The sequence below is a fragment of the Camarhynchus parvulus genome, chromosome 9 (assembly GCF_901933205.1).
Source record: "Camarhynchus parvulus chromosome 9, STF_HiC, whole genome shotgun sequence".
NCBI lineage: Eukaryota > Metazoa > Chordata > Aves > Passeriformes > Thraupidae > Camarhynchus > Camarhynchus parvulus.
In genome coordinates, this window is record NC_044579.1 from 18,871,999 (window position 1) to 18,898,913 (window position 26,915).

The following is a 26,915-nucleotide window of genomic DNA, read 5'->3' on the forward strand; positions in this document are numbered from 1 at the left end:
ACTCAGCTTTGACAAAAGCAAGCAGAAAGTTTTCTCTCAGATATAATACAACCAGGTTTTATTTAAGTTCTCTCTTTTTTTTCCCCCCCCACACTGGCAAAAGTTCAGAGGGAGTTTAAAGTTTTGTAAACATTTTAACTACCCCTCTTCCCCCTTTTATGAATTTACAAAGCAAAGGAGACAGGGAGACCAGATTTGCAACAGTTCCAAGTCTCTCCATGCTATCAGATCCAAAAACTATATACAAGTCTGCAGCAGTCTCTGTATAGTTACTGTACATGTCTGGGGACGGGGGAAGAGAGAGGAGGAGGAGGGGAAGGTGACCCCAAAAAACGAATAAACCAAACAAAATAAAATCCAAAGCCAAACTGCTCTCGAGCAACTCAAACTGTTTTCTTTAGGCAGTGATGACAGAATAACAGACACCTTTATACAACTCCACCAAAACTGCAGCATATCTCCCTTCGCAGGTTACACCCCTCTGGGGACGGGAGATGGGACCAGGGGGGTCAAACTAAGTGCATTTGGCAGTTTTCCTTCTCTGTCCTTTGTGGTGTGTGCGGGGTGGGTGGGTGGGTACGTGGAGCAGGGAAGGTGGTGTTAATCTTTCGGTGAGAAAGGAAGGTTATGACTCCATAAACACTTAGAGGTTATGGATCCCAGTGAAGGTGCGTGAAGTACTTTTAAGGTGTAGAAGATAAGCAGGGCCATCATTGCACAAAGCTTCGTCCTCCAGTGTCTCTCTCCGTGATGAAAGGGCATCTCTGCTCGATACCTAAGCACTGCTTCAAGTGACAGCCAGCTGAGGCTGCTGGCACGTCTCTGAAAGCCAGGGTCCACCCTCTCCAGAGACTACAGATCCACACTGTAAAGATCCCACTGTCTCTTAAACGAGACAAATTTGCAGGAAAAGAGCTCAAAATATACTGGTCCTAACCCTCTGAAGGTAGCACTTATGGGGTAAATTCAGCCTGAAAGAAGAGATGCCACCCCCCTTTTTCCAGAGCAGAAGTCCCCACTTGTCCAGGAAGGCTGGAGAATGCCGACGGGAACTCCACAAGCTTCAGCATCACCACCTAATGAAGACAGACTCGAGCTTTCCCTCCAAAAGTTATGTGCTGAGAAGGGCTGGCAGGGGGTGTGCAACTTCAAACCAACCCAAGCTAAACTGTGCCCACTACCGCCCCTCTCCCGTTGCCAGTTTCTAAGGGTAGCTTATGAATGCAACTCCTGGCCAGGAGAGCACCTCTCGCCCTGATGGAGCAGCCAAGTCAGTATCTGTGTGGCATTTTGGTTTTGACCAACATCTGTTAACCACAAACTCTCTCTCAATCTCTTTCTCTCTCTCTCTCCATATGACTGCACGTGTTGGATGTGGTAAGAGTAACCAGGAGAAGGAAGCAATGCTTTGCAGAATCCCAATTGATTTTTTTTTCCAGGTATGTCAGCAGAATGAATCACAGCACAGTGAAAGCTTGCTGCCCAATTCAGCCTTGTTGTGAACAAAGCCCAACTCCCACCCTCCCGGGACTCTGAGCAAAGTCCACTCGAGTGGGCTGACAGTAGAACAACGCCTGTGCAGTCCTGGGCAGAAAGGGTTTGCTGGGGCCAGAGGAAGCAGCCTGAGATGATTGATCCTGTGATTCACTGCGAGGCAAAGAACAACACAAGGTGGAGAGTACGGTGTCCAAACGGAGAATCCATGGTTAACAGATGCAGGAAAAGCCAGTTGATTTGCACATGCTCAGTAGTCTTCCAAAGTCTCTATTTCTCCCATATTGAGCCGCTCTGATGAAGCATTCACTGAAAACCCTGTGAACCAAGAAGAACTGGTGTTCAAAATCTGGCTGTGGCATAGTGTACTTGATACAAAACATCTGTTACACATGGTACTGCATTTAAGAGAAAGTGAATCTAGGGGTAATTCAGTAAGGCTACAGACACACTCACCCAAACTGGCTGATTTTTTCCTTAATAAACTAAAGATAATCAACTGTATATTTAGACAAGCATCATTTGGCCTTTAATTTAAAACCAGATCAGAAGACTTTTCAAGTTCCATTTAAAAGATGTCACCTGCAGAGCTAGTACAAGGCACATCTACACATAGTGGCAACATGGCTCTGCAACATCTCGAAAGGGAATGTGTTTACGTCAACTGGCTCTTGGAAGGGGCTGTCAACACCATAGTTACATGCTCTGAGAGGAAGAAATGGACATTCTGAGAACTTGGAATCACACATGGAATCATGCTCCCACACCTCAGGAGCTGTGAGCAATTTCACCCTTTATTTTAAAGTCTCAGTGCATGTACTTATGAAATCTAGTAGCAATTAGATCTATTTCCATGCTTTTTTACAAACTTCCATCTCAGGAGTACAAGGTGAAAATGTACAAAGTTACCCAGGGCCATGCAGGTGGCTCGAGATGCACCCAAACTTCTACCCAACCTTTTAGCCATATGTGGTGAGGACATGATGCACATGAGAAAAGTGTGAGGAAGAGTGAAAACACTTTCAGCAAGGAAACAAATCCAATAAATCAAATGAAGCTTTCCTACTGAAACCCCCTTTTTAAGGGTGTACAAACCCCATCTGGAGTATGAGAACAGGGAAAGTTTCCCTGTGTAAGGCTACTAAACACAAAGTTGAACTTCAGTGTCTTGAGAGCGCTACATTGGTTTGCTCTGTGCTAGACAACCAACTGCCTTCCACTTTGAGAGGCAAGAAATGCTCTGTTCAGGAGGTTTAGGAAAATTGTTCTGGCTCCCTCACGTGGTAATGTGGCCTAAAAGCACCTGAAATTATTTTGTAAAAGAGTGAGTGTATGCGTTTTTAAAAAGCTGTATGGGCTACTTCCCTTTCAGTTGGAACTTCTAAATTGTATTTAATGATTTCTTCTTCGCATTACACAAGTTTTTTTTTTAATATATTCAACTGAGTACCCAGTGGATGGGCACCTTGGGGTGGCATAAGTCAGGATTCCACTGAGAAGTTCCATACACACCAGTGCAGAAATCACTGATTTAGCTGAAGTACTGACTTTGCGAGACCAAAAATAGAAGAAAGACAAAAACCAAAGGCAGGGCTCTGCTACAGCCTTAAAAAAGCAGTGACTTCAGGTGGACAGTACCTGTCTGCTCTACAGCAATTGGGCTCAGCAGAGGCAGCACAACAAAGCCTGGCCCAGTGCAGTGCCCTGGTTTCCCCTCTGTCATACAGGGCACACACACAGACATTTATTCCACATGAACACAACTGTGACCTGTCACCCCACAGTGTCCATGCACTCACACAAATGGCCTTGTACCTTAAAAGCTCCTTAAAAGAAACTTTTCCATAAAGTGCTACAGGGGACAGTTAAAACCATACTCACATAAAAATTAAGACACAAAACATAATAAATAAATAAAGGACTGCTAATGAGGTCATCATCTCCATGGTCTCCAACTGAAAATCTGTGACCACTTCAACCTTTGCTGTCTTTTCTGACTAGGGTAAAGGTTATCTTCTGGAAAAAGGTGGCAAGGCAAAGGCAGCTTCAGAAAGCTGCTCCTCATAAAGGAAGGAAAACATGCTTTTCTTCAAAGAACAAATCACCATTAAAGCAATAAAATAGCCATAGATCAACTCAGTGGAGAAAAGGGAATTTAACTGAAACGTCTGAACTACTTAAGAGGTTTCCAGGTAATAACCCAAAGAGTATCAAAGAGGCCATTACACAAGGGAAAGTTCAACAAAAATTTCCCGTGAGACTGACATAGAATTTTTCAAATCTTTAAACAAATAATAGTATTGAAAAGATTCCAAAGACATTCCAACTTTTCTACTCAAATTCCGTATTTAAGGTCAGTAAGAATCCTCTACATTTCCCAAAGCAAACCATCACTACCAAATTAAACATTAATTTTTAAAAATTGAAACAGACCTAACAAGCTGGGATCTGCTCGAACCATTTTCTGTTTCTTCTTTTTCTTCCCGCTCTGCACAGCCTCAAAGTTGGACTGCTGGTTGTTGCTCTGATTGGTCTGAAAGACTGAATGTAGCGAACTGTGGTTCATCCCCCACACTGAATCCTAGAGAAAAAATTAAGGACAAGATTACAGAGCACAGTGAAGTCTGGTTTATTTATACAGAAAGTATTCAGAGAGCCCAAAGCACTTCCTATATCCATGTGGCAACACTAGCTAGTGATGTATCCAACTCATCTTCCCACAGCATTTCCCAGATCACCATGCAAAAACACTCTGACCTACAGCTGGCCTCAACTGTTAAGCGGTAAAAACTGGAAAGCTGCTTTACTGTCTGCACTTGCCAGGACACTGAGGAATCCAGCAGGTGCTGCCTGCAGCCTCTCACAGCCCCAGGGAGAGCAGAGGCTCCTGTACCTGCTGTTGCTGCTGTTGCCGCTGCTGACTGGCTTTCTGTTTGGCACGGCGCTCGAGGAACTGCTTGGCAAACTCCTTGGCCTCAGGAGTGTCTCCAAGGTAGGCTCGGATGTAGTCATGGACCTCATAGGGAGACTCCACTTCCTTCAGGAAAGAAACAAACGTGGGAACTGCAAGAAGAAGGCAGACCATGAGCGAGTGCATGTTGATAGCAAACACACGCATGCAATAAACACCAGTGTCAATTTCTGTGTCAAATATTTGCTGGTCTAGTAGCTTGCCCTTCCCAGTTTCCCACAATAAAGCCCTATCATGCAATGCAGGATGAAACTGGATCCTCATCTATCTGCCAGATAATTCTTCCATGACTACCAGAAATCCTCAGGAGGGCTCTGGCTGACAGACTTCAGAACTTTTTCAAATCCTACTGATTTGCTATAGTTAGGACAATGCAAACCTAAAAGAGGATGCAGCCAGTTCTTCTAGCCACTATTTAATGGTGTCCTTTTGCTGAGTGCATTGGAAACGTTGGTTTAGTATCATTACAGTCCCTCAGAACTACTCTGTCAGGAAACAGAACAGATATTGCTCCCCTCATTTCTTTCCATCTCTTACCATCTAAGTTGTTGGCTGTGTTGAGTGCATGAAGCATCTGTTCACACCACTGAGTGAATCCATCCTGGGCTTTATTAACCCCCTGGAACAATTTCAACAGCTTCTCCTCTTCTTCTACCTTCTTGTTTTGTCTACTTGTAATACCTACAGATTTACTAAGGTAAAGAAAATGCATCTAATTAGATTATCAGTTGCCAGGCTTACCCACTCTACCATATACAGTACAGTGTTGTAAGACTATTTTACAAGATGAAAACACTTTTTAAGAACAAAATTTTCTAAGCAGGTGACAAAATGAGCTCTGAATGGTCACCTATTAGCGATTTTTGTTGTCAAAACAGATCCCAAATGACACAGAGGAAAAAAAGGAAAACATGCAATGTTCTAACTGCTAAGCGATCATGTCAGGAGTAGCAGTATTTCTTTGCAAAAGCTCCTTCCCCAGTTCCTACCTGAGGCTGGCATTGCTTTTGTTTTTATTGGTCGAGTTACGAGGTCCCACTTCCTTCACTGCATCATCCCAGAAACCCATGTTTGAGTTTTTGGTATCAGCATTGCTCCAGATACTACTGACTAGGTCAGATGCCCACTGGTTGCTGGGATTTGTGTTTAGAGAGCCCCACACTGAATTCCCAATGCTGGTGTGCAGGTTAGAGTGCTGTTGAGACATAAAAGAGATGCTGGTTATTAGCGCAGACTCAGCAGAAAAGGCATGAACAGACAGAGGGAACTGGCCCAGCTGCTTTCTTCCATGTAGTGATTAGATAAATAAACATACCGTGGTATTTCTGACTCTGTTCGGCTGCTGGTGCTGCTGTTGCTGCTGTTTCTGCATCTGCCTTGCCTCTTCCTGCTGTATCTCCAGCAGGGACTTGGTGGTGCCTGTTGGTTTGGTGACATTACCCCAGCCTGACAGTTTTTGCTGCTGTTGCTGCTGCTGTTGCTGGAGGGCCTTCATTAGTTCACGCTGCTGACGCCTTTGCTGTTGCATGCAAGACAAAAGTGCTTGTAAATGATCATTACTATTCAAAAGCCTAACTTGGAAACTGGTTTTAAAGAGCATTCACTTTCTTCTGGAGAAGCCTGAGCCTGGCTGACCTGTTATTGTTCTGAGCCATTACTGTTCCTCCAAAAAGGGAGACATTAGGTAACCAGTAAATAAAAATTGTTTACTAGCCTTGGACAGACTAAATTTATCAAATCATTCCTGCAGCCAGCTTCTTGGAAGATAACCTTCTCTCCTACCATCACGTGCTCCCCCCCAACCCACCCTCCCTTTAACTGTCCTGGTCTTGTGAATAACTTCACACATGTTAGAATACAGATATGAAATAATTGCATACTGATTTGTGAACATATTACATTCCCAGGGTTAAAAGGGTGCCGTTTTCCCTTCTTTTGGATTCTTATACTTAGAAGTGATAAAAACTTTCACACAAGTGCTTACTGAACCTATGCCTGAAGGACAGGATTTTGAGTTATGCTATTTCAAAAAAACATTCCTCATCCTCACCATTCCTTCTAATAACTGAAGTGACAGCTAAGCAGTCCCACAGCTGAGTCCCCTCTAACAAGCTGCACTCCGCTGCTGTCAGTGTTTACCTCTTCTCGGAGCTGCCGTTCTCGTTCTTCTTCTAACTTTTGGATTTCAGCCAATGACAGTGTGGTCTGGGATTGACAAGCTCCTGAATTTGATTGCTGACCCCATGTTGAAGATGAAGGGAGCTGGGCCAAAACAGATATCATCAGGAATTACAAAACATTTGAGAACACTGCTGGAGTATAATCAGGAAAGAAACAGTATAAACCCAGGGGAAAAGAAAGGCCACCTTTAAAGGTTAACAAAACCCTAGAAAGTACAGCATGGTATAATAATAAAGTATGAAAAGGTAGAAAATATAGATTATACATTCTTTGAATTGCCCTCTGATGTATCAGTCTTTGACACATTATCAAGAATAATGTAACACATCATTACCCGAACAAAAGCAATCCACTTAGACTTCAAACACTTTTAAGAATTCCAAGTTTTAGAAACTTTGCACTGGCTCTTACTCATTGTGGCAAAAAACCATCTGTGCCCGTGTGTGATGCCTTCCCAGTGTGCTTCCACTAACAGAACACTTCCAATTTTTAATCTGTAATTTCTCTTCCTCTTTCTTCTCACATCAACTCTTTACCCTCTTTCCTCTCCAGATAGCTCATCCATCCCTGCTCTGCCCAAGCTACCATTGACCACCCTGAATGTAGCTGTGGCTTTACTTCCCATGCTGAAAGGAAGTAAAACTGCAGGACTAGCTTACCTTCATTTGTGCAAGTTGCTGCTGTTGCTGCTGCTGCTGCAGCCGCCGTAAAGCCTCCTGCTGCTGCTGCCTCTGCCTCATGATCTCCTTCTGGCGCTGGAGTTCCAGCTCCTTGCGCTTCCGCTCCTCCTCTTCCAGCCGCTGCCGCGCCGCCTCCTCCTCCATGCGCAGCCGGCTCTCCTCCAGCCGCCGCTGAGCCTCCTCCTCCTCACGCGCCCACTTGGCGGCCTCCTCTTCCTTCCCAGGACACAGAAAGGAATAAGGTCTGAGGAGACTTCACAGAATTTATAATACTCAACTCTGTGGCACTGATATTCTGACAGAACAGAGAGGGACCATGTTATTCTGAAGGCAATCCAAGGTTAGAGGAAGTCCTTGTAGTTATGTGCTCCTACCCATTGTGAGCACGCTCAAAACACACCAGACAACAGTGTGGAAGGTGGTTTGTGTAAGTAACCTCACTCTTGGCTAACAGCAGTTGTAGTACTTGGATTTGGAGACTGCAGTGGTGATACAAGTGTCTGAGTTTTCTTGAGTAGCTTTTAGGGATACACTTATGAGAAGGGGAGCTTTCCCTTGGGGTATTGCAGATCTGTGAGTCTGTGCCTGTTTCCAGCTCCCTGCCTTCGTGTTTAAGCAGACCCAGAGAGCTGAGGTGTCAGGGAATGGGTTGGACTTGATGATCTTGAAGGTCTCTTCCAACCTTGTGATTCTGTGATCTGTGCTGTTTGGGTTGTCCATTTACCTTTACATTTCTCAGTAATATATTCTACATTCCCTAAAAATAAATGTTTCCCATTGCTCCACCAAAGAACTTGCAAGAGAATGGCATCTCCCTAATTCACACCAGCTCATTTCTTACTACTTTGCTTCTAATAGTTACACACCTTTCAGTCTGAGTTTCTGCCTGCTTATACTACTTACAGTACCACCACATTTTCAGTGGAATAAAATGTGGCAAAAATAACAGGAAAGAAGAGACAGGTGACAAAGATGGAGATATTTACTGTTGTTACTCAACAGCACAGTTCCAGAGAAGACACTTCTGCTAACAAATGACAGAAATGGTGATGGACATCTTACAAGGGAGGACCCTGAAAAGGCATTTTTAAAATACTAACTGTGAATTCTGAAATGGACTTGGAAGTTAATGTGAAGCCAATTAGTTTGATCAAGGGATCTGTGAGAGCATCAATTAGGGGACTGGAAGCTCAAGCTCCCCAATGGGGACTTCTAATAGTGACCCCAAGGAGAAAAAAAATCCTGTTAATAAGAACAAAAAGGAAAGGAAAAAGTTGAAACTCTGGTAGTGTATATAGACTTGGCATTGCACAGAACAACTGCCAAGTGATCAATTCAGATGATACCGAAGATAAAGGCCCAGAGAGCGCTAATTCAAAACAAACTGTTATTCTGATACTGTACTCTGCCTCAGAAAGGAGTATAAACACTGTGCTGCAAAGCCATTCTTAAGGCTAAATTTGAAGGGAGAACACTCACTCCCACCCAAATCTCTTTACCTAAGGGTGTATTAGATTCTGACTGTTTTGTCTGAAGTCAGGATACAGGTAAACCACCTTTTTTCACTCAACTTGATACTGTCTGCAAGCTCTGCTTTCTTGACAAAACCTGATTTGACCTCTCAAGGACTGGTACAAGTTTCAAAGCCTGTTTGCTGTGGCAGCCTCCACAATTAAACAGAAGAGATCCCTTTTGTCATTTTTCACCTGTTTACGAATTAACTCCTCTCGCTGACGTCTTTCCTCCTCCTCTCTTCTTCTCTCCTCCAATCTCCTAAGTGCTTCCTCCTGTTGTTGCCTCTCCTCTTCCTCTCGCTGCCGCCTTAGTGCAATTTCCTGCTCTCGTTGTCGCCTGAGGGCCTCCTCCTGGAGTTGGGAACAAAATGTCAGTCTATAAATGCCATTTTATCAACAAACAAATTCAGAACACAGATCACAGCATTGTCTGGCCAAATAAGGAGTCTCAAGAAAAGCTCCCTAGCTCCAAACTAAGCTCTACCAAAACAGTGCATTAAGCACAACAAACCCACATGTAGTTCTGATGCAGTATGCATCTCCTACATAAATTATTTTAATGAAAAACAGAAGACAATAATTGCCCATCTTTGGTTTTAAAAATAATGGCCTTGAGAATGACAACAAAAGGTAAGACTCCTCTTTTCACTATGCAGCACTTAGCAGTTGAACATTAGATCTATAAATGTTTTGAAGTGTGGGTATCATTAATTCCTTCTGGGAGGGCTGTCAGCTGTGAGTTGGAAGCTTTTCCTATTTACAGGAGGAGTTTCTGAATAGTGACTGTTCAAGAGCACTACAAAACTCAAACCACATCTCCAGATACCAAAAAGAAGCTGATGCAGCCCAGTGCACTTAAGGACAGTTACTTTTGAAGTCTCAAGGGCTTTGACTGGGCTCTCCCTATACTATTTAAATATTATGGGTAACAAGAGGTCTCTTAGGGGCTTTGATTTTAGATTATCCCTGAATTATTTAAATAACTTCCAGTAACTTATACATTCTGTTTTCCAAGTACTAAAATAATTTACTTGACTTAGAAATTAAATATTAGCACCCTTTCCTATCAACATAAACAGACTTTTTTCCATTCTGCTATTTGGGTTTTTTTGAGGAATAGGGGACAAGCAGCTTCCTGTATATTGTTAAATGGGATCTCACCTGGGGACCTCTTCCACCAGTTCTGACTTTCCCTTGCATAAAAAAGCCATAGGTTTTTGCAGCCTTTTCTGACCTCTGATGTTCAGCAACTGAGTTAAGGCCACCCTACTTTTCACCTCTCCTGTTGTCTGACTTACCCTACCAGCTCAACCTGAAGATCTGTATTTTTCGACCAGAACCTTTTTAAGTTTTTTGAATTTTGTATTTCCCTTTAAAAACGGCCACTACCACAATCGCACTCCTGGAAGTTTTTAATAAGCAATACATTATTCATAGGATGAGTGGGGATTAATTGTGCAGCACAGATGTAACGTCTGGTAAATCAAGGAAGTCAATTGTGAAAATTAAGACCTTTTTATCCAATCTGACACCAAAGCTTCATTTACAGACAGCACAGATAAACTACACTACAGTTCCCTGAACAACTGCCCTGGGTTTTTCTCTGACAATGAATTTCAGATGCCTACAACAAAACTGTCAGTAGACAGAAGATCTTTTATAAGTAATCCCATGGCACTGAACAGGTGCTGGCTGCAAGCCAACAATTTGTTCATATTCCTGAATATCACTTACGTGGTTTGGTGCTAGATATAAGTGGGTTTTTCCACTAGCTGGACATAGAACAATAGCCTGTGATTCATCTCCTCATTAATCAAATCAGCTTCAAGTACAACACATCTCACCTGAACCATTTTTGAAATTTGGGCCTTTAACTGTATTAACTGGACACATGCAGCCAAGTCACAGTAATCGAGTGTCCCCAGTACAAGTGCTGAAAAATTTCTGCTTTTATTGAAAAGGCTGCTGAGTAGGCTGAAGGTGTCAGTCTTTTTTGTTTGCCTGGAGACCACAGAGCAGGACCTCAGCTCAGGAGTGCTCAGTGCCAGCCAGTCTGACATAGCACATGGTACCTGGGAGAGATGAGCAAAGTCACCAAGTCCTCCTGTGGGACAACCCTTCAGTGACATCTCTGCCCTCCTCTGCCCCGGGAAACGAGGCTAGATTTGTCATTAAAAAAGCTGTACAGATCTTCTTGCTCAGGCAAGGAGAGACACTGTTGAATGACATGAGTAAAAGACTTCTCTCCCCTACAGAACTACGGATGAACAGTGTTTTACTGACACAAAAAACCCCAGTAAGTTATGAAAAGCTGGGAAACACAGCCTTTTTTCTGACTCTTCACAGCTATAAAAATGTTGTCTTAGTATTTACTTCTGTATCTTATTATTTTATGTTTTTGCTTAAGCATGTGACCAAAATCATTCAAAGCTCTCCAGCCTTCTGCCACTGACTGGTATGGAAAACAATCAATCCTTTGGTTCTTAGCGTTCTCATGTTTGTAGATACCTGCTCCAAGGCGTTCCCAATGTTCTTTAGCATCTTTCTTAGTAATTGTTTTCACACATATACATCTTGCTGTACAGACAGCTTATTTCATATATTTTAAAATATCTGTAATATTACAAAAAAATCCTTATGCAGCAATCCCCAGTTCAATAGACTCTGGATTTTTAAATAAAATAGAGAATTTTTTTCAGTTGGTGACAACTGCAATTCTGCTTTGTCTATGTTACTAGGGCTCACAAATCTTTTTGTTCTCCTCTTTGAAACAGGTATTTTAAAGGGAGAACTAAAGAAATAATTCAGAGAAAACAATTATTAACTGGTTATTAAACCTCAAATTTTGTTCCTGAAAGCAACCAATTATTACAAAATAGAAGATACCAGACCAGAGACAAAAATGAAATACAGGAGCTACACAAGCTGGGCATTACTGTTTTCAATTCTACAGTGCAAAGTAATTGATGAAAACTGTGAACAGAACTGAATTCAACATTTGGTATGACATTTCAACCTACAGAATTGAATTTCTATTAGGTTTGTTGTTTTTTTTTTTATTTAGAATTCACCATCAACAGCATATTTACTAACCTTATATACTAGTCTTTTATGCAGTATTACATCAAAAGCCTTCCTGAAGTCCAGGCAGATTAAGTCTACTGCTTCACCCCTCTCAGCTCTCACTGTCATCTCCTCAAAAGAAGTTAATCAAATTTGTTAAGCATCATCTCCTCTGCATAAATCCATGCTAATAAATCAGTTCATCCCTGATTCTATAATGCCTTTCAGTACAGAAGTCAGATTCAAATAATGACCAGTTTCCTTTTTTTAATACAGAATACAATGTTATATCCTCTTTCCAGAGAAGTGCTTTAACTCTTTGTTACCTTTTAAGACATTACTGCTCAGAATTAAGCATTGTGGCAATTATTGCATTGGTAATGAACTAAGATACTTGCTGTTACTGCTTTCAACCCCGTTCTGCTTCCTTCGTGTAAATAGTTATTTCCCATGGCATCTCAGAACAGGAGAGTCAGACTGTTTACTGTACAAATCCAAAGTGGACAACAAAACTTTGGAATTTAACAGACATTGTTATACACAGGCAAAACTGTTAGTGAAAAGAAACAACCCAAGTCTACTTGAAGCCAGCAAAAATGACACAAATTGAGTTACCAGCTGAAAAATGTGTTCTTGTTATTGAACCAGATCTAAAGCAACGAATCTCAAAAGTTAAACTTTTGAGTATATTATTGCTTCAATGTTACTTTGACCTCAAGTGGAGGATGCTTTTCTGTACAGCATAATGACTTCCTGCATACAAAATAGATACACTAAAGCAAAGAGCCATTTATTTGCAGGCTTGATTCCAAAAGATACCATTAAATTATCTATGTATTATACTGTACCAATTAAAATATACCTTCTGTGACAAAACCCAAACCCTGAGTGAAGAGAGATCTACAATGATCTTCCAAACAAAACTAGAGATTCTAGAGGCTTCCTCAGAAGTGTCTGATCCTTAAAGCAGGAACATGCTTTACAGCTGCCTACCTAAGCTTGTAAGAAATATTATAAAGGACAGAATTATTTAGTATTTTTGCCTATTATTCATGTGGTACTTTTCAGGACATTTACTAACTCCTCAGTGAATAAGCTCGGCCTTGTGCTTGCCCTTATCTTTCACATGCAAAGTGAAAACTTCAACTTTCACTATCTTTCCCTCCTGCAACACTTAAGGAATAACTACATTTTCTTCCATACAGAATTCAGAAGTAGATGCTAGAAATGACAAACTAGTAATGTCTCCATTGTGTATTCCTGGATGATTAAGAATGTGCTACAATTCCTACATTCGTTCTCCTACTGCAACACTGACCACACAATTCTTTTTAAGAAATATGCTTGATCAAACTACATCCCTTCCTTTCTCAAGTATCAACTCAAGTAAAAAAACTGACAGACTCTATGACCCAGATAATATTTTATTCAAAAAAATAATTTACTAAGTTAAAAAAAAAACAGCAGGGGAAAAATAAGCTGAATGTCACATCACTTTTTGTCCACTATAGCCCCTCTACCTCTTATTCATTTGAAACAGTTGCTCAAGCTCCATCTACTCCAACACTTCTCTTCATAAAACACTTGACTGCATAAATGGGAAATAAAGATCAAAACATGCAGTAACTGGGCAACTAACTAAAGCCTAACATTGACTTGAAGAAGTTGAGAGGGAATATTCCACATGGAATAGAGGCCCTGTTCTCACCAACAGAAACCTATCTTAAAGTGAACCATCAAAGCCCATTTATCAGATTGAAGTTTGGGCTCTTAAAAAAATCAATACGGAAGAATCATAATTTAATATACTCACATGAAAAATATTAAAACTGTCTTCATACACACCTACCAAAGATTACTTAGACCCCACAGGATTCTTAAAGTGAGTTTTATAAATTATTATAATTAATTAGAGATTAACTACATTGGGGAAACTCACTTGCTTCCTGCGGGCCAGTTCTTCTTCTTCCCGTCGTTTCCTCTCATCTTCCTGCTGCCTCCTAAGTAGCTCTTCTTGTTGCCTCCGAAGCTCCTCCTGCCTTTTCCTCTCCTCTTCCTCTCGTTTGGCCCTCATTTCCACTTCTCTCCTCTCTTGCTCTAGCTACAATTCACATAAAACTATACTCAGATGCAGGTAACGTATTCCTACACCATTTCTTAGGGCAACTCTGCTGACATTACAGTAACAGCTTAACAGATGAAGCCTCTGACAGATGCTCTCCCTTAATTGCAGTTTTACCTATCAGCTGGCTGCCTACTGAGGTCAGATTCCTGAAACGGTCCAGAAAATTTTGGACAATTTCTGTTTGTAACAAACACCAGTTTTCCAGTCAGTCTTTCTACATCAGCTCCTCAAAATACCCTCTGACTTTGGAAGTGAGTAGTGAGTTGCTTTGCAGTCATCATAAAATAGTAATCTTCAGGAAATGTACAGAATGATAGAGGTTCAAACTCACAAAAAATTTAAGACTAGAGTACATCTAGAATAACCCTAGTAAATAGGATTCTTATGATTCCCCAAACCAGTTTGCGTGAAAATCACAAGGATTAGGAGCACAACTACCTGGTCTCGACTCAGGGTTTGGCCTGACAGCTCATGATGATTTCAGTTTAAAACAGGTGGCTAGTGAAGAGGTTTTAATCACAAACGTAGAACACAAACACTATTTCAGAGGTCAGTAGTACCTCCACAGCAATGGTTTCCAAACAGCTGTCCACAAGGATTTCATAACTTGTTTTTATAACCCCTATTCTCTTTATGGTGTTTTCCATGAAAATCTAGTCAAAATCATTCACTGAAGAGCTCAGTCTTCCACTGACTCAAGAACCACAATTACATTGCAGAAGAGCAATCACAACTTCTTACAGTACAAAACAGTTTCTGACCTTTGCAGCCTTGGCCTTCTCGAGCTGCTGAAGTTGTTCTAGAGCTGGTCCCTGAGCTGCAGTATCAATGGGCAGATCCCAGACACTGCTTCCTTCCCAGACTAGACAGTGAAGAAAACAAACATTGACAAGCAAAAATAAGCACATGAACAAAACATAGCTGAAAGGGGAGAATCTTGTGTATGCTGTTACTATGTTTTAGGAACTGAAATCATGTTAACACTTTTGCTTTAGTCAGTAGAGGGCCACCTTATCCTCCTGGATAACAAGGCCTGACCATGACTGAAGGAAGGCTGGGCTTCCTATGAAATTCCAGAGAGGAACCAGCTATTCCAGCTCCTCCCATCAAGGCAGAACACCCTTAAAGAGAACAATCCCTTCAGATCTAGACTTCCATAACCATTGGAAAATTACCATATTCTTCACTTCTCTCAAATGGAACTTCTATTGCCAGGCAAAGTAGGCTGATCCAGTTAAACATCATGATGCAGAAATAATTTCCCTTTGTGTTAAAAAGCAAGGGATCAACTCAAAGATGCTGATTCTTAACACATGGACTTTTCCCAAGATACCTGACCCAGGCTAAGCACCTTACCTGTAGGCTGTGAAGCTGACTGAAGTTCCCATATTGAGCCAGTGTCCGGCACTGACACAGACCTTGTAACAGGTGGCATCATGTTCTGTTCAGATATTCTGTAATACCAACAGGAAGAGTCAACACGCCACTTCCAGGGAGAGGAGTGCTCTGAACACGTATGAGATTCAGTAACTTGTAACATACTGCTTTCCTTCCACACCTCTATTCAAAACAAAAATATGATGTGGACAACAGTAGTTGCTTGCAGAGTTCTTGCTGATCTCACCCCTGCTATATCAAGGGCTGAGTTACAGTTTTGCATTTGTTGCTTAGAGGTCAGTTTGAGGAACAAGCATCCAGTACTGCAGAACTGGCAAAGCTCCTCGGTGACCAGCACAACGTATCTGTCAGACAGGTACAATTCAAACTCCTCATTTCCATAAACACTCTGAGGCAAAGATTATATATATAATGAAGTACTCCATATTCTGAAACATACTTATATTCTCATTACTATCTTTAACACACATAATCCTAAAATATGAGAAAACTTAACTAGGACAGACAGCTGACACAAGGTAATTATTGTTATATACAAACTAGAGCACAGAAAGAACAGAATCCAGTTCAAGTCTGGGCTGGCTCACCTCATCTTCAGGGCCTGGAACTGTTGAAGGAGAATTGCGAGCTGCTGCTGCTGCTGGGATGAGAGGGCTGCCTTCTGCTGCTGAGCCAGCATCTGTGCATACTGTTGTCTTCAAAAGAAAAGCAGAAAAATTGTATTTGTTCACTTACGCCCAAGCTGCAGACAGATTCATGCTCTGGGACTAATGCCCACTGACATATATAATGTACATACTAAATACTAGAGGAAACCACAGAACAGGAGCTTGGCAAGAATCGAAACACAATATAGCCAGTTGGCTCACATGAGCAGAACCAGACTTATCTTCACCCTCAGCTCTGTCACCTGGCTATTACCGCCCCATGTTTTTCTTGTAAGTTGTGCAACACTACTTCCTTTTTTGTCTAAATTCCATAATTTTAGCTCAAATTAATCTGGCTTTGATCACTGCCCACCTGCAATCAGTCTCTTCCCCAGTATGTCCAGGCATTGCCTAGCACGGGAGCAGGCTCTTGCCTCATTCAATCATGAGCTGACAATCAGTATTGAAAAACTATAGTCATGACACATGCTTTCAGGATCCCCTGAAAAAGCAGCCTGACTGCTTTCTTTCCTTCAAGCTGCTGCCAAAAAAGCTGTCAGGAGATGGCCATAATTGAACAACTGACAGCTTTGGCAAAATGGATTTCAAACTGCTTTGCCCAGCAGGACCTTCCACTGATCTTCAAAGAGCTGAGCAAGCAGACCAAAGTTCCACCTTCTCCAGATCCAAAGATGTGCAGCCTTCTCCTGACATCAAAACATCTGAAGGTCATTACTAGGACACCTGGGATCCAGACTGACCATAACAGCTACCTATAAAGCAAGTCTCACCAAAGGCTAAGAGTGACACTGGAAAGGACTCTGAAAAGAGCCTGGGGCAGACACACTGCCCTAATCCTGTACACTATCAACATCTCCAGTGTTTGTGGAAGCAGCTATTGCGGTTGGAGGTGAAGCACTCCCAGCCCCATTGACTCCCTAGATGACTAAAAATGCAGAGCAGAACACAGCCACTGGAAGATCTCTGGGACAAGAAGTCTTACTGTATTAGAAGATGCTGATACTGCAGGTGCTGCATTTGGATTAGAGCCAACTCCTGTTGTCTAGTCAGTCGCTCTTGGTCCAGCTCACCCTGTGTTTAGAGATAAAACATTCTTTTTCAATAACACATATACTAAGAGTAGTAGATTGCAAAAGCAAGCAATGTAGAAGTTGTATTTTGACCAGAAAAAAAATGAAAATACCTAGACCAAGATCAAGATTTACAAAGCCTGTGAAATACACAGCACCTTTACATATCACAGTACCCAGCCTCCCAGCCACATCAAGCATTTTTAAATTACATGTCTGTTCCACTCTTGCAAAAGTAATCTAACAGCAAGTTCAGCTTTGGTGCTTGGAACACCTGCAATTCCAAGACAGAGTAGATGACACCTAATTGAATTTACAATTCCTATTTGTTAGAGGAATATTTCAATACTGTAACTGTCACATAATTACCAGATGTGGAAGTGGCGCTGGGCCTGGAGTGAAGGGAACCCTGCCCCACATTTTCATGATGTCTCCAAGTGGCTGGAAAGTCTCGTCACAGGCTCTCTTCACCAACAGTGACATCGTGAAGTATCCAGCCTGGAACCACTCTGCCATCTCCTGATTACTGAACGGACCTGAAATGACATCGACCAACACATGTTGTGGGGAAAGGGAAGCAAGGCCAGGTTCAGCATGTTGGAAACAAGGGAAACAAGGAGCTGCCTATGGTCACACAGTGCCCAGCACCAGGCATTCCTGTCTGCCTCACCCACTCGTGGGGACACTGCTCATCCAAGGCTGGAGTGTCCATGCACACCTGCACAGGGGCTACAGCACTGCCCCACAGCCTCAGGAAAAGTGCATGATGGCTTTCACCTTGCCTTGGAGGGAGACAGGTCAGCTCTGGGGTGCAAGCCAAGCAGCCACCATGGTGTGGGGCTTGGTGGAGCTAATGCCCCTGCTGTCCTCCAGCAGCACTTACTGCTTCAGGCTCACAGAAGCTGCGGCTTCCACTCTGACCTCAGCAGTACCTGCTGGCTGACACTGCTCAAACCACAAGTGCTGCTTTCCCCAGTGCACTGCACAGATAATTACACAATCTTAGCCTGCTTCAACTCTTGCCTTCAAACCAGAGGAACCCTCATGTTTTACACAAGTTTTGCTTCTGGAACTTAGCAGATAAAAAGATTCCTCTCAAGTGAACAAGTACATTTTTTTAAGATGAGGATCAAGTTTCTTTCCTTTGTAAAGATCTACACTTTTCCTTCTCTTCCTCTTTTTTCTAAGAAATATTTCAGTCATGCCTTTCTAAGGAGGGTTCTTATAATAATTTTACATATTCAAATACAGAGAAAACCAGTATAAAAATATTATTTAACCAAGTAAGAATCACATAAATAAGTTTTGCAAAACATCTTCTGAAAAGTAGGAACATTCAGTAACCCTTGCCTTCTCTGGAAGGAGTATCTCTAGCAGGCAATTCCTTCTAGAGAATATGAAACCATAAGAGGCTATCCCGAGGAAAAAAAATTATTTGGAAGTGTTTACTTCTTGTTGTCACACTGAAGTACTTAATCCAACCACAAAATATTTAGATTGTCACCCACCAATAAACACTGAGCAGTGACTGACATACACTGAGCAAATAAAAGCACTTTATGGTTAACATTCTTAACACTTAAGGGATGAAAAAAAACCCCTTAAGACGTGCAATACCTGCAGATAAGAGATTGACACAGATCCCACAAACAACACCCCCACCAATCCTATCTGGAGTTCACAGCTGAGAAATCATTCACCCTACACAGTGTGAAGTATGGCAAGGAAGGAATTCACTGTTTAACTGCACTTTTGGGAAGCAGATAAGCAGCTGCTAGACCGAGCCCTAGGACCTCCAAAAGAAATGTATCTTCTGAAAGCAAAGATGCAAGTATCTATATGAAAGGCCTGCTTCAAATCTTATTTACAAAAAAAATTCTTAAGCAAAAATTGAAAGCAGGGAGCAGTTCCTATCCATAATATGAACTAACAAAGCAGTGGCTGCAAGTGCAATTTAAATTGAGATTCTGCACCAGCACTGGCTGGTGGAAACTTGATTCCTCTTTGCCCATGATTCTAAACCAACCACCCTCCCTGACTATTCCACGTCTTCAGGCTGATTCAAGGCTTCTTGTGGATTCTTCACAACTACCTGAGTGGTCACATTCCTTGTTTGTTTCCACTGTTATCTGGACATCTGAGTAACTAATGGCATGTGAAACAGGTTTTAGTCTAACCTAATTTACAGGAACATGAAGTGATGGCAAACCTCAGCCCCAATAAATTACGGTTCTGGACGTTCAGCCTGCTGAGCTCATGGGGGCAGTGACGGGTCGAAGATATTTTCAAAACCTAGCTCTAGAATGGTATATTCCCTGAGCTGCTTTTGTAAAAAGAAGCACCAGCATCTGTTGGTGGTAATTCTGTGAAGAACTCTTTAACAATTCTGTGAAACAAAGAGGAAGTGTAAATGGCACAGACCTACCCTGAATTTCTCCTTGTGGATCTTTGTAGTACCACTTCTGCATGGCTTCGTGAAACAGGGGCATAGAGGAACCCTTTGCTCTGTGCTCTTGGATTTTTGCTGCTAGTCTTTCATCATCAAGGGCACTGTCCTGCAGATATGCCACCATTTTTTCTGCTTGCTGGAAGAGACATCAAAACCAGCAAGAAATACAAGAGTTAGATAGGGGCTTAGAGACTTGGAAATTAGTGTATCAAACACACCCAATCTTGTGCTACCTAGGGCTCCAAAGTGTACCAGGAATGACAGAGAGCCCCAGGACAGGAGTGACTGCAACACAAACTTGGAGCTCTGCCCACCACACTTGTCAGGCAGAATTCTGAACAAGCACAGTTCACCTGCTACAAAAAGCTTTAGAGCAACTTGCCAAGGAGGTCCCATGCAGTACCACAGTGAAAAATAAAACAGGCATGGGAGCATGAGCACAAAGAAGGTTCTACATCTCAGCAGTCACTACAGTTCCATCAACACAGTGTTGTGATTCACTTACAGGATTTTTGGTTGGGTTTTTGTTTGTTTGATGGTTTGTTTGGGGGTTTTAACAGACAGAATTTCTCAAGGCAAATCATAATGCTACTTAACAGTGGTCATAAGCACTATGGTCTCTAGCTCTTTAAATGGGGTATAGCATAGAAAAATACAACAGCTTGAATTATTTGCCAAAAAAAAAAAAAGAGAAGCAGCTTTCAGTAAACATTGAGGAGTGTAAAGTTTTAGCTGCATTTCTGATTTTATGGGCTTCAAATATTTGCTGCATTCCACATTCCTCCAGTCTCACGATTGTCAACAACAAAGGAATTAGAGAAATTTTACCTGCTCTAGGTGTTTGAGGCCCTCTTCATCATCTGGATCAGTGGGAATGTTGCCCATGCCTGGAGCAGCTGTGACAGGTGTTTGAACTGGCCGTAGAGCAGGATTTGAATTGGAAACAGGAGGAGAAAGATGAGCAGAAGCAGCTGTGTCTGCAGAAATCTGTGGCAAAGGTTGAGCGAGAGAAGCCAAATCTAAAGAAAAATGTTTAAGTTAGTCCATTATCCTTAACATAAATGACAATTACTTTTAAGAACTTAATGCAGAGAATATTCAACAGCTTAATTCAAGCACCAAAGCAAAAGTATTTTCAGATCTTCCTGAATGTACTGCTTACAGCACAGGTACCCAGCCTAACTTCAAGGAACAAATAGTTCAGTTCTATCAGTGCAGAACTCAGGACATTTGAGCATATCCCATTTCCTGGCCACACACATTTGTCCAGACTATTCTGCTGTACCACAGTGAGGCACATCCACAACTGGCTGATGTTTTTTGGGACCACATTTCAGTGTGAAGTACCAGTGCACTGCAAGCATTTGAGATGGCATATCCAACAAATCCTGTATTTATACACCAGTTGGTGAATCTGGCTTTCCATCACCAGCCCTTGCCTCTTTCAAGGGGCCAGGATTATTCACAGTGAGTAATGGAAACTTACTAAATTTATCTGTCAGGTTTATTACCTTCCCCTCTGTTGGACATTTTGGCTGACAGTGTATTCTCCACTCGATTCTCTTTATCTTCTGTTTTTTCTGTTCTTTCTGGCACAGACTCTTCCTTCCTTTCAAAAAGGTTTGTCTGCAGCGGGTCTGGAGGCTGGGATTTCGGTGGGGTGTCTGACCTGGCAGCTGGAGATGATGCCTGAGCTGCTTCTTCCACTGCTTCTGTAACAAGGCACAGGTCTAAGTAACTGAGTTAACAGAAATTCTACACTGACAGTTGCAGGAGAAGTCCCCCCTACCTGCCACTATTCTCTCTGTTTTCTCCCCCTCCTTCTTGGTCTTTTCATGATCTTTGGCTTCTTCATTGTGGCTCCCTTCAGAATCAGACCTTTCCTCCCCTTCCTCCACAGGCCTGAAGTCCATCTCCTGCTCCTCTGGTATTGGCTCCTTCTGCACTTTCTGCAAAGCCAACGCAATCATCCATAACCCACCTGACATCACAGGACACTTGCACCAAGTCACCCAAGGGCCCAAAGCAGCTTTTCACCTTTAAAGAGAGAAACGCTCCAGAGGAGTCAAAGGTGCCCATTTCCTCCTCTGCATCCTCCAAGCACCACTCCGGGAGACTGTCCCTGTCGTCGTCCATGCTGCCGCTGCCGCAGCCGCGACGCGGCGATAGCCCCGCTCGTCGTCTCGGTCCCGGAAATCAAACTCGAACCTCCGCCGTCGCTCCATGTGCTCCCGCCAGCCTGCGGAATGAGGGCCGTCTAAGGCAGGGAAAGGAGCTTTACCACACAGTCCTGGGGCAGTGCTCACACAACGGAGGAAGGACACTGACAGCAATTCAGAAAGCTGCTACAGGGTACAGCCCACCTATGAACAGGCAACTTCAAGGACAAGGCAAATAAACAGAAGACTTTCAAATATTGTCCACTGTATATCCTCATATTATAAACTGGAATAAGCATTAAAAACCACATAAGGCTAAAAAAGCTTGGCTGCAAAATCTAGAACAAGCACCAAAATAAGACAAACAACACTAGCTGCCAATTGAATGTACCAGCCATCACTGATTTAAGTCTTTTGTGGCACCTTTACTTGTGTAAGATTTCATGTTTTCCTTCAGGGGCTCTGCAGAAGTCACATCCTGAACAAAACACCCATGTTTTTGCCTCTTGCCCTCAGATGTGCTTTTGTACATATACATGAAAAATGGAGTGACAACTGTTCAAATACCTTTGAAAGGACTGGTCAGTCTCTTGAATGGTTGTTTTTAGCCATGGAATACCAAAACTTGGAAACATAAGAAATGGGAGAACATTCCCAATTGATGTATAAACTTCATGTTCAGAAGACACCACCACTCAGCCAAGCTTCAAATCCCACGAGTGCAATAATGTTATTTAAGCTGTAAAGAGCTGGCTGCTAAGGAAAACAAATTGGGTGTGAAAGGACTGTGCACAGTTTTCCATGAAATACAAGCCATCTGTATCACAAAGGTGCAAAGAAAAATGAAGGCACCTTAGAGCTTTCCATGGTGGCTGTTCTTAACTGGATTTAAAAAAAAGTAAATTCTTTTTTTTTTTTGCTCCAACAATCTGTGCACCAGAATCAGTGCAGCCCCACAGTATCAAATATCTACCAAAAAAACCCAAATCACAGTAAAAGGGAGAAACATGGTCAGTTTCATGACTCGTGTTTCCACAGTGACCTTAATACCCCAACTATTAATATTAGCCATGCAAAAATCCACCTTTGTCTCACAAATACAGGAAATCTAAAACTAACACTTTCTAGAAAAATTCTGAACTTCAATCTTAAATTTTATCAAGGAAACATAAATGTTATCCTTTAACAAGGCCTTGACTATTCCCTATATGCTTATTTACAAGTAATTCCACTGGATAACTTAACCTATGCTTCTAGTTATGCCTCACAAAGAAAGTAGTATTAAACCATCAAATCAATCTTCTGAGGCAATCTTTTAAATATTATTAAGGAAAGAGACTGAAGTGTGAGAGGTTGTTGACAACCAGACAGCATTTCTGATGGGGTCCCTGGACAGACAGCTCCTCATTACAAGCAGCCATGTCCATGTCAGGGGAGAGGAGCCTCTATTTTTCCACAGCTCACATGCCAATACCAGGAGTGCAGCTCCTCATAGTGAGACCCAGAAATGTGGTTTTTGAAGGTGAATTCTAAGCACTTTGTTAAGGCCAAGTATCTTCAAAGTTCAAATGAAGAACCATTCAGTCTGCTTGCAGAGATTTAGTCACACCACCTTTTACAGCCCCCACATTTTCAGAGCTATGTGGAGAGGCAAAAAGACACAGGTGTAGCAGACTCATACCCTTGTTTCTTAGTAACAAAATGTGTTTGTAAAAGCCCAGTTAGAATACAGGTCATAATTCAGGTCTGAAATATCAGGCTGCCAATCTTCTAAAGCAAGCCAAGAGGAGAGATAAACCTGAATTCTTACCTGAAGTTTTTTAGCCAGCAGTTAGGACACAAACACAGCTTTAAGTTCAGCCCCATACTATCACTGGGCAGTAGTTACATGTTCGATATTTCAAGTGTAGAGATAATTTTAAGCTTAATTTATCCCTTGCAATTTATGGTGACATTGTAGGTAAAAGACAGGACTACTGGCTGCTTCAGGAAATCCAAGAACACATTAGCCTTATTAATAGCTACTTCTCTTTTAAAAGCTATATTCTCTAACTCAGCAGTGAAATTGATATATATACTAAAGAATACTAAATCTAAACAGAACACAAAGGAACAGCACACTTTTTGGGCATATATTATATATAGACCTAGTTCTTTGCTCAATTTTGGAGCAAGATTCTCTAATGTACTTTAGTTGCTTAATGATATTTAAGAAACGCAAGGAACAATGCCCAAAAATTCAACTCTAGTTGAATTACAGCACCTGATTCTGAAAGAGGAGTGAATCAAGATGAATTTGAGAAACCTTTCAAACAAAGCAGCAACTATAAAATCTTTATATGAAAGTACAGCCTAAGGCCTCTCTCAAATGCTTCTCAGGAAAAAGACCAATTTGAAGAGCCATCTACACAAAGACACAAAATCATTTCAGAAATTCTTGTCAAGAAAAACTTATTCCTATTCCTTAAGGCTGATTTGATAACCAAAGCCATAAACATCTATAGATCAGTCACTAGTTTTGAGACCACAACAGGTTTGTGTATGTTTCTGACAAAACAGACTTGGCCTTGTAAATTTAAAAGGCAATCATTGTGTGAATGCAAGAATTGTAACAACAGAGAGGGGGCTTTTAGACATTTATAATTCTAAAACATGGTTAAAAATTTAAAGGGTAAAAAAAAAAAGGAAACTTCGAAGCAGCCAGTGAATCTATATCTGTGATCATACTCCTCTAGCAGTTATTAAAGCCAGTGTAAAGATCCTAGCAGGGAGCACATAGAGACAAGCCACAGGAAGGACCAACTAAACAAATGAAAACAGTCCAATGAAGACATTTCTCTATTTTTAGCAGAACATATGACTGTACATGTTACCCAACACCAGAATAAGTACAAAGAAGTAGTTTAAACCATGCCAATTTGATTTAACCTCATTGTTTAAAGCAAAAATGTGATTTAAACCATTTTGATAGTTCTGTGGCTACTACTAAGAGAAGAAATCAAATGCAGCTCTGATGAAAGCTGGAACTAGGGCAATACAGCTGTCAGCTCAGGCTACCTCAAAATTAGCAACTTTTCTGCAGATTCACATAAGTCTTGAAACAGGCTTTCACTGATAGCTGCTAAAACTAACTTGGTAAAGGAAGTTCAGTTTCTACTACACTGAAAATTCAAATAAGCAAAATTTACATGACAGAACTGAAACAAATTTTCAAAACCTTCCTCAGAAAAACCAAAAAAGTTCAAGATCTGAATGAACTTCTGAACTTTGAGGTCTATGCTTCCTTTTAAGCTAAAGCATGCAGGCTGGTACTCATAGAACACTCCACTCCTGAGTACCATGCAGCATCATGAGGTAGCTGGCCTGATGTTGCCTCAACTAGATAACAAAGCAGTAGTGTCTGATCAACAACTGTGACCAAACACTGGGGAAAAGAAAATTATATTCTTCAAAATTTGCCTCTTAGCCTTGCTCTGAATAGAAAACATCTGATGATAAATCAAGCCTTGGGCTCATTGCTAAATTTCAGTACAAGACAGCAGCTGTTTGAGAGCAGTTATACACAGCTATGAAGAAGGCTCAGAACAGAGGTGATGGTTGCTCCCAACAATAACTGTACTGAAAGTCTGGGATGTTGAAAAGGCCAACAGAGCCACTGCAAGAGCAAATGGGACTTTTTTTTATTGAACAGAAGAAATTGTCCACCTCAGCTCCAAAAATGTCCTTTGCTTTCTTTGCTTTCCTATTAAGTTTAGCATGGAGCAAAGGATGCTCAAGCAGGGGGAACTTATAATCCCCTAGAACTACCAGAAAGAAGGTTTAGATTGGGCATTAGGAGCAATTTCTTCACTGAAAGGGTTGTCAAGCATCAGCACAGATGCCCAGGGAAGTAGTGGAGGCCCCATCCCGGGAGGAATTTAAAACCCATGCAGATGTGGCACTCAAGGACATGGTTTAGTGGTGGCCTTGGCAGCACTGGGTCAGTGGTTGGGCTCAAACACCTTTAAAGGTCTTTTCCAAACTTGACAATTTTACTGTTCTATGAAGATGTAACAGTAGAAAAGCCTAATCCCCTCCTGGTACTCCAGAAGCCTTCTGCAGCCAAAAGACAGCTGAATCCAGGATTCCACACCAGGAATGACTGAATCTTTTCCAAAAAGAAGGAAAAAAACCCTATAATATGTTTCAGTCCTACTACTGAAATACCAAGCTCTGCTTTGTATTTCTCCTGCAATTCCAGCAATGCAATGCTGGAAAGCAAGTGAACAGACTTGCCCTGTCAGGCCTGGGAAAGGGAGAGTGAAACCAAACAGGTACCTGAAATTTACTGAGACAAGATATGCTGTAACTAACTACAAAATGTGTACAGCAACATATTTTGAGATTTTCCAAGGATGCTTCTTGGCATTGCAAATACATCTGGAAAACTAGAAAGTGGTCAATGACCAGAATGATTTAGTGCCAGTGTCACTCTGCAGCATGGTACGCTGTCTAATGTGGGTGATTTCTGTCACAGCCACAAAGAAACAGTACCATTAAAAACCCCTTATTCTACCAGGCACATACACACCTGGAGCACATTACAGACAAGGGCACATCTGGGAAGTAATGTTCCCTTAAGTATGTAAGGGTACTGAAGATGCTAAAAGGAAAACAACAGGCACACAATTTTATGCTAAACATTTTGTGACCAAGAGCCTCACACATGCCAGAACAGTATTCAATGACCAAGACTACACGAACCTATTTTTCCCTGAACGTGGCACCTCCCTCTCCTCATTACCCTGTCTCAGTAACCACAGCTGCATGTTTGCCCAGCTCTGCTCTCACCTGGACTGTGAGGACGCCACCTCTCCCCATCCCTCCGTGACCCAGCCAGTCGCCAGCCTCCATCCTCATCTTCCCCATTCTGCTCCTCCCTGAAGATGCGCCAGTTCTCGCTCTCAGAGCGGATAAATTCGTGTTTCCTCCCTGCGGTCACTGTCCCACCTTCCTCAAAGTTTGGTCTCACTGCAAAGAAAACACAGGCCAGTGAACATGTGTTCTGTCTTTAGAAACACAGAAATACAAAAGGGTTGAAATCTTGCTCTCTTGGAGATAAAAAATGCACCTGAAGTGGTTATAGGAACCTAGGAGAGGAACA

At 41.9% G+C, this 26,915-nt stretch overlaps 1 protein-coding gene across 1 annotated transcript in view; it reads right to left on the reverse strand.

Moving 5' to 3' along the window:
- Positions 1-36: 36 nt before the first annotated feature.
- The window catches only part of GIGYF2 (GRB10 interacting GYF protein 2), a 75,621-nt gene continuing 48,742 nt past the window's right edge, over positions 37-26,915 (reverse strand). The window contains 22 exon segments of the mRNA XM_030954830.1: positions 37-1,812; positions 3,928-4,075; positions 4,388-4,557; positions 5,003-5,157; positions 5,455-5,660; positions 5,781-5,984; positions 6,605-6,727; positions 7,306-7,542; positions 9,033-9,191; positions 13,843-14,004; positions 14,790-14,890; positions 15,385-15,482; positions 16,014-16,121; positions 17,077-17,165; positions 17,534-17,700; positions 19,590-19,749; positions 20,442-20,632; positions 21,125-21,325; positions 21,403-21,562; positions 21,651-21,761; positions 21,764-21,852; positions 26,603-26,782. Coding sequence (XP_030810690.1) covers positions 1,745-1,812; positions 3,928-4,075; positions 4,388-4,557; positions 5,003-5,157; positions 5,455-5,660; positions 5,781-5,984; positions 6,605-6,727; positions 7,306-7,542; positions 9,033-9,191; positions 13,843-14,004; positions 14,790-14,890; positions 15,385-15,482; positions 16,014-16,121; positions 17,077-17,165; positions 17,534-17,700; positions 19,590-19,749; positions 20,442-20,632; positions 21,125-21,325; positions 21,403-21,562; positions 21,651-21,761; positions 21,764-21,852; positions 26,603-26,782 — 3,287 coding nt within the window. The 3' untranslated portion in view covers positions 37-1,744.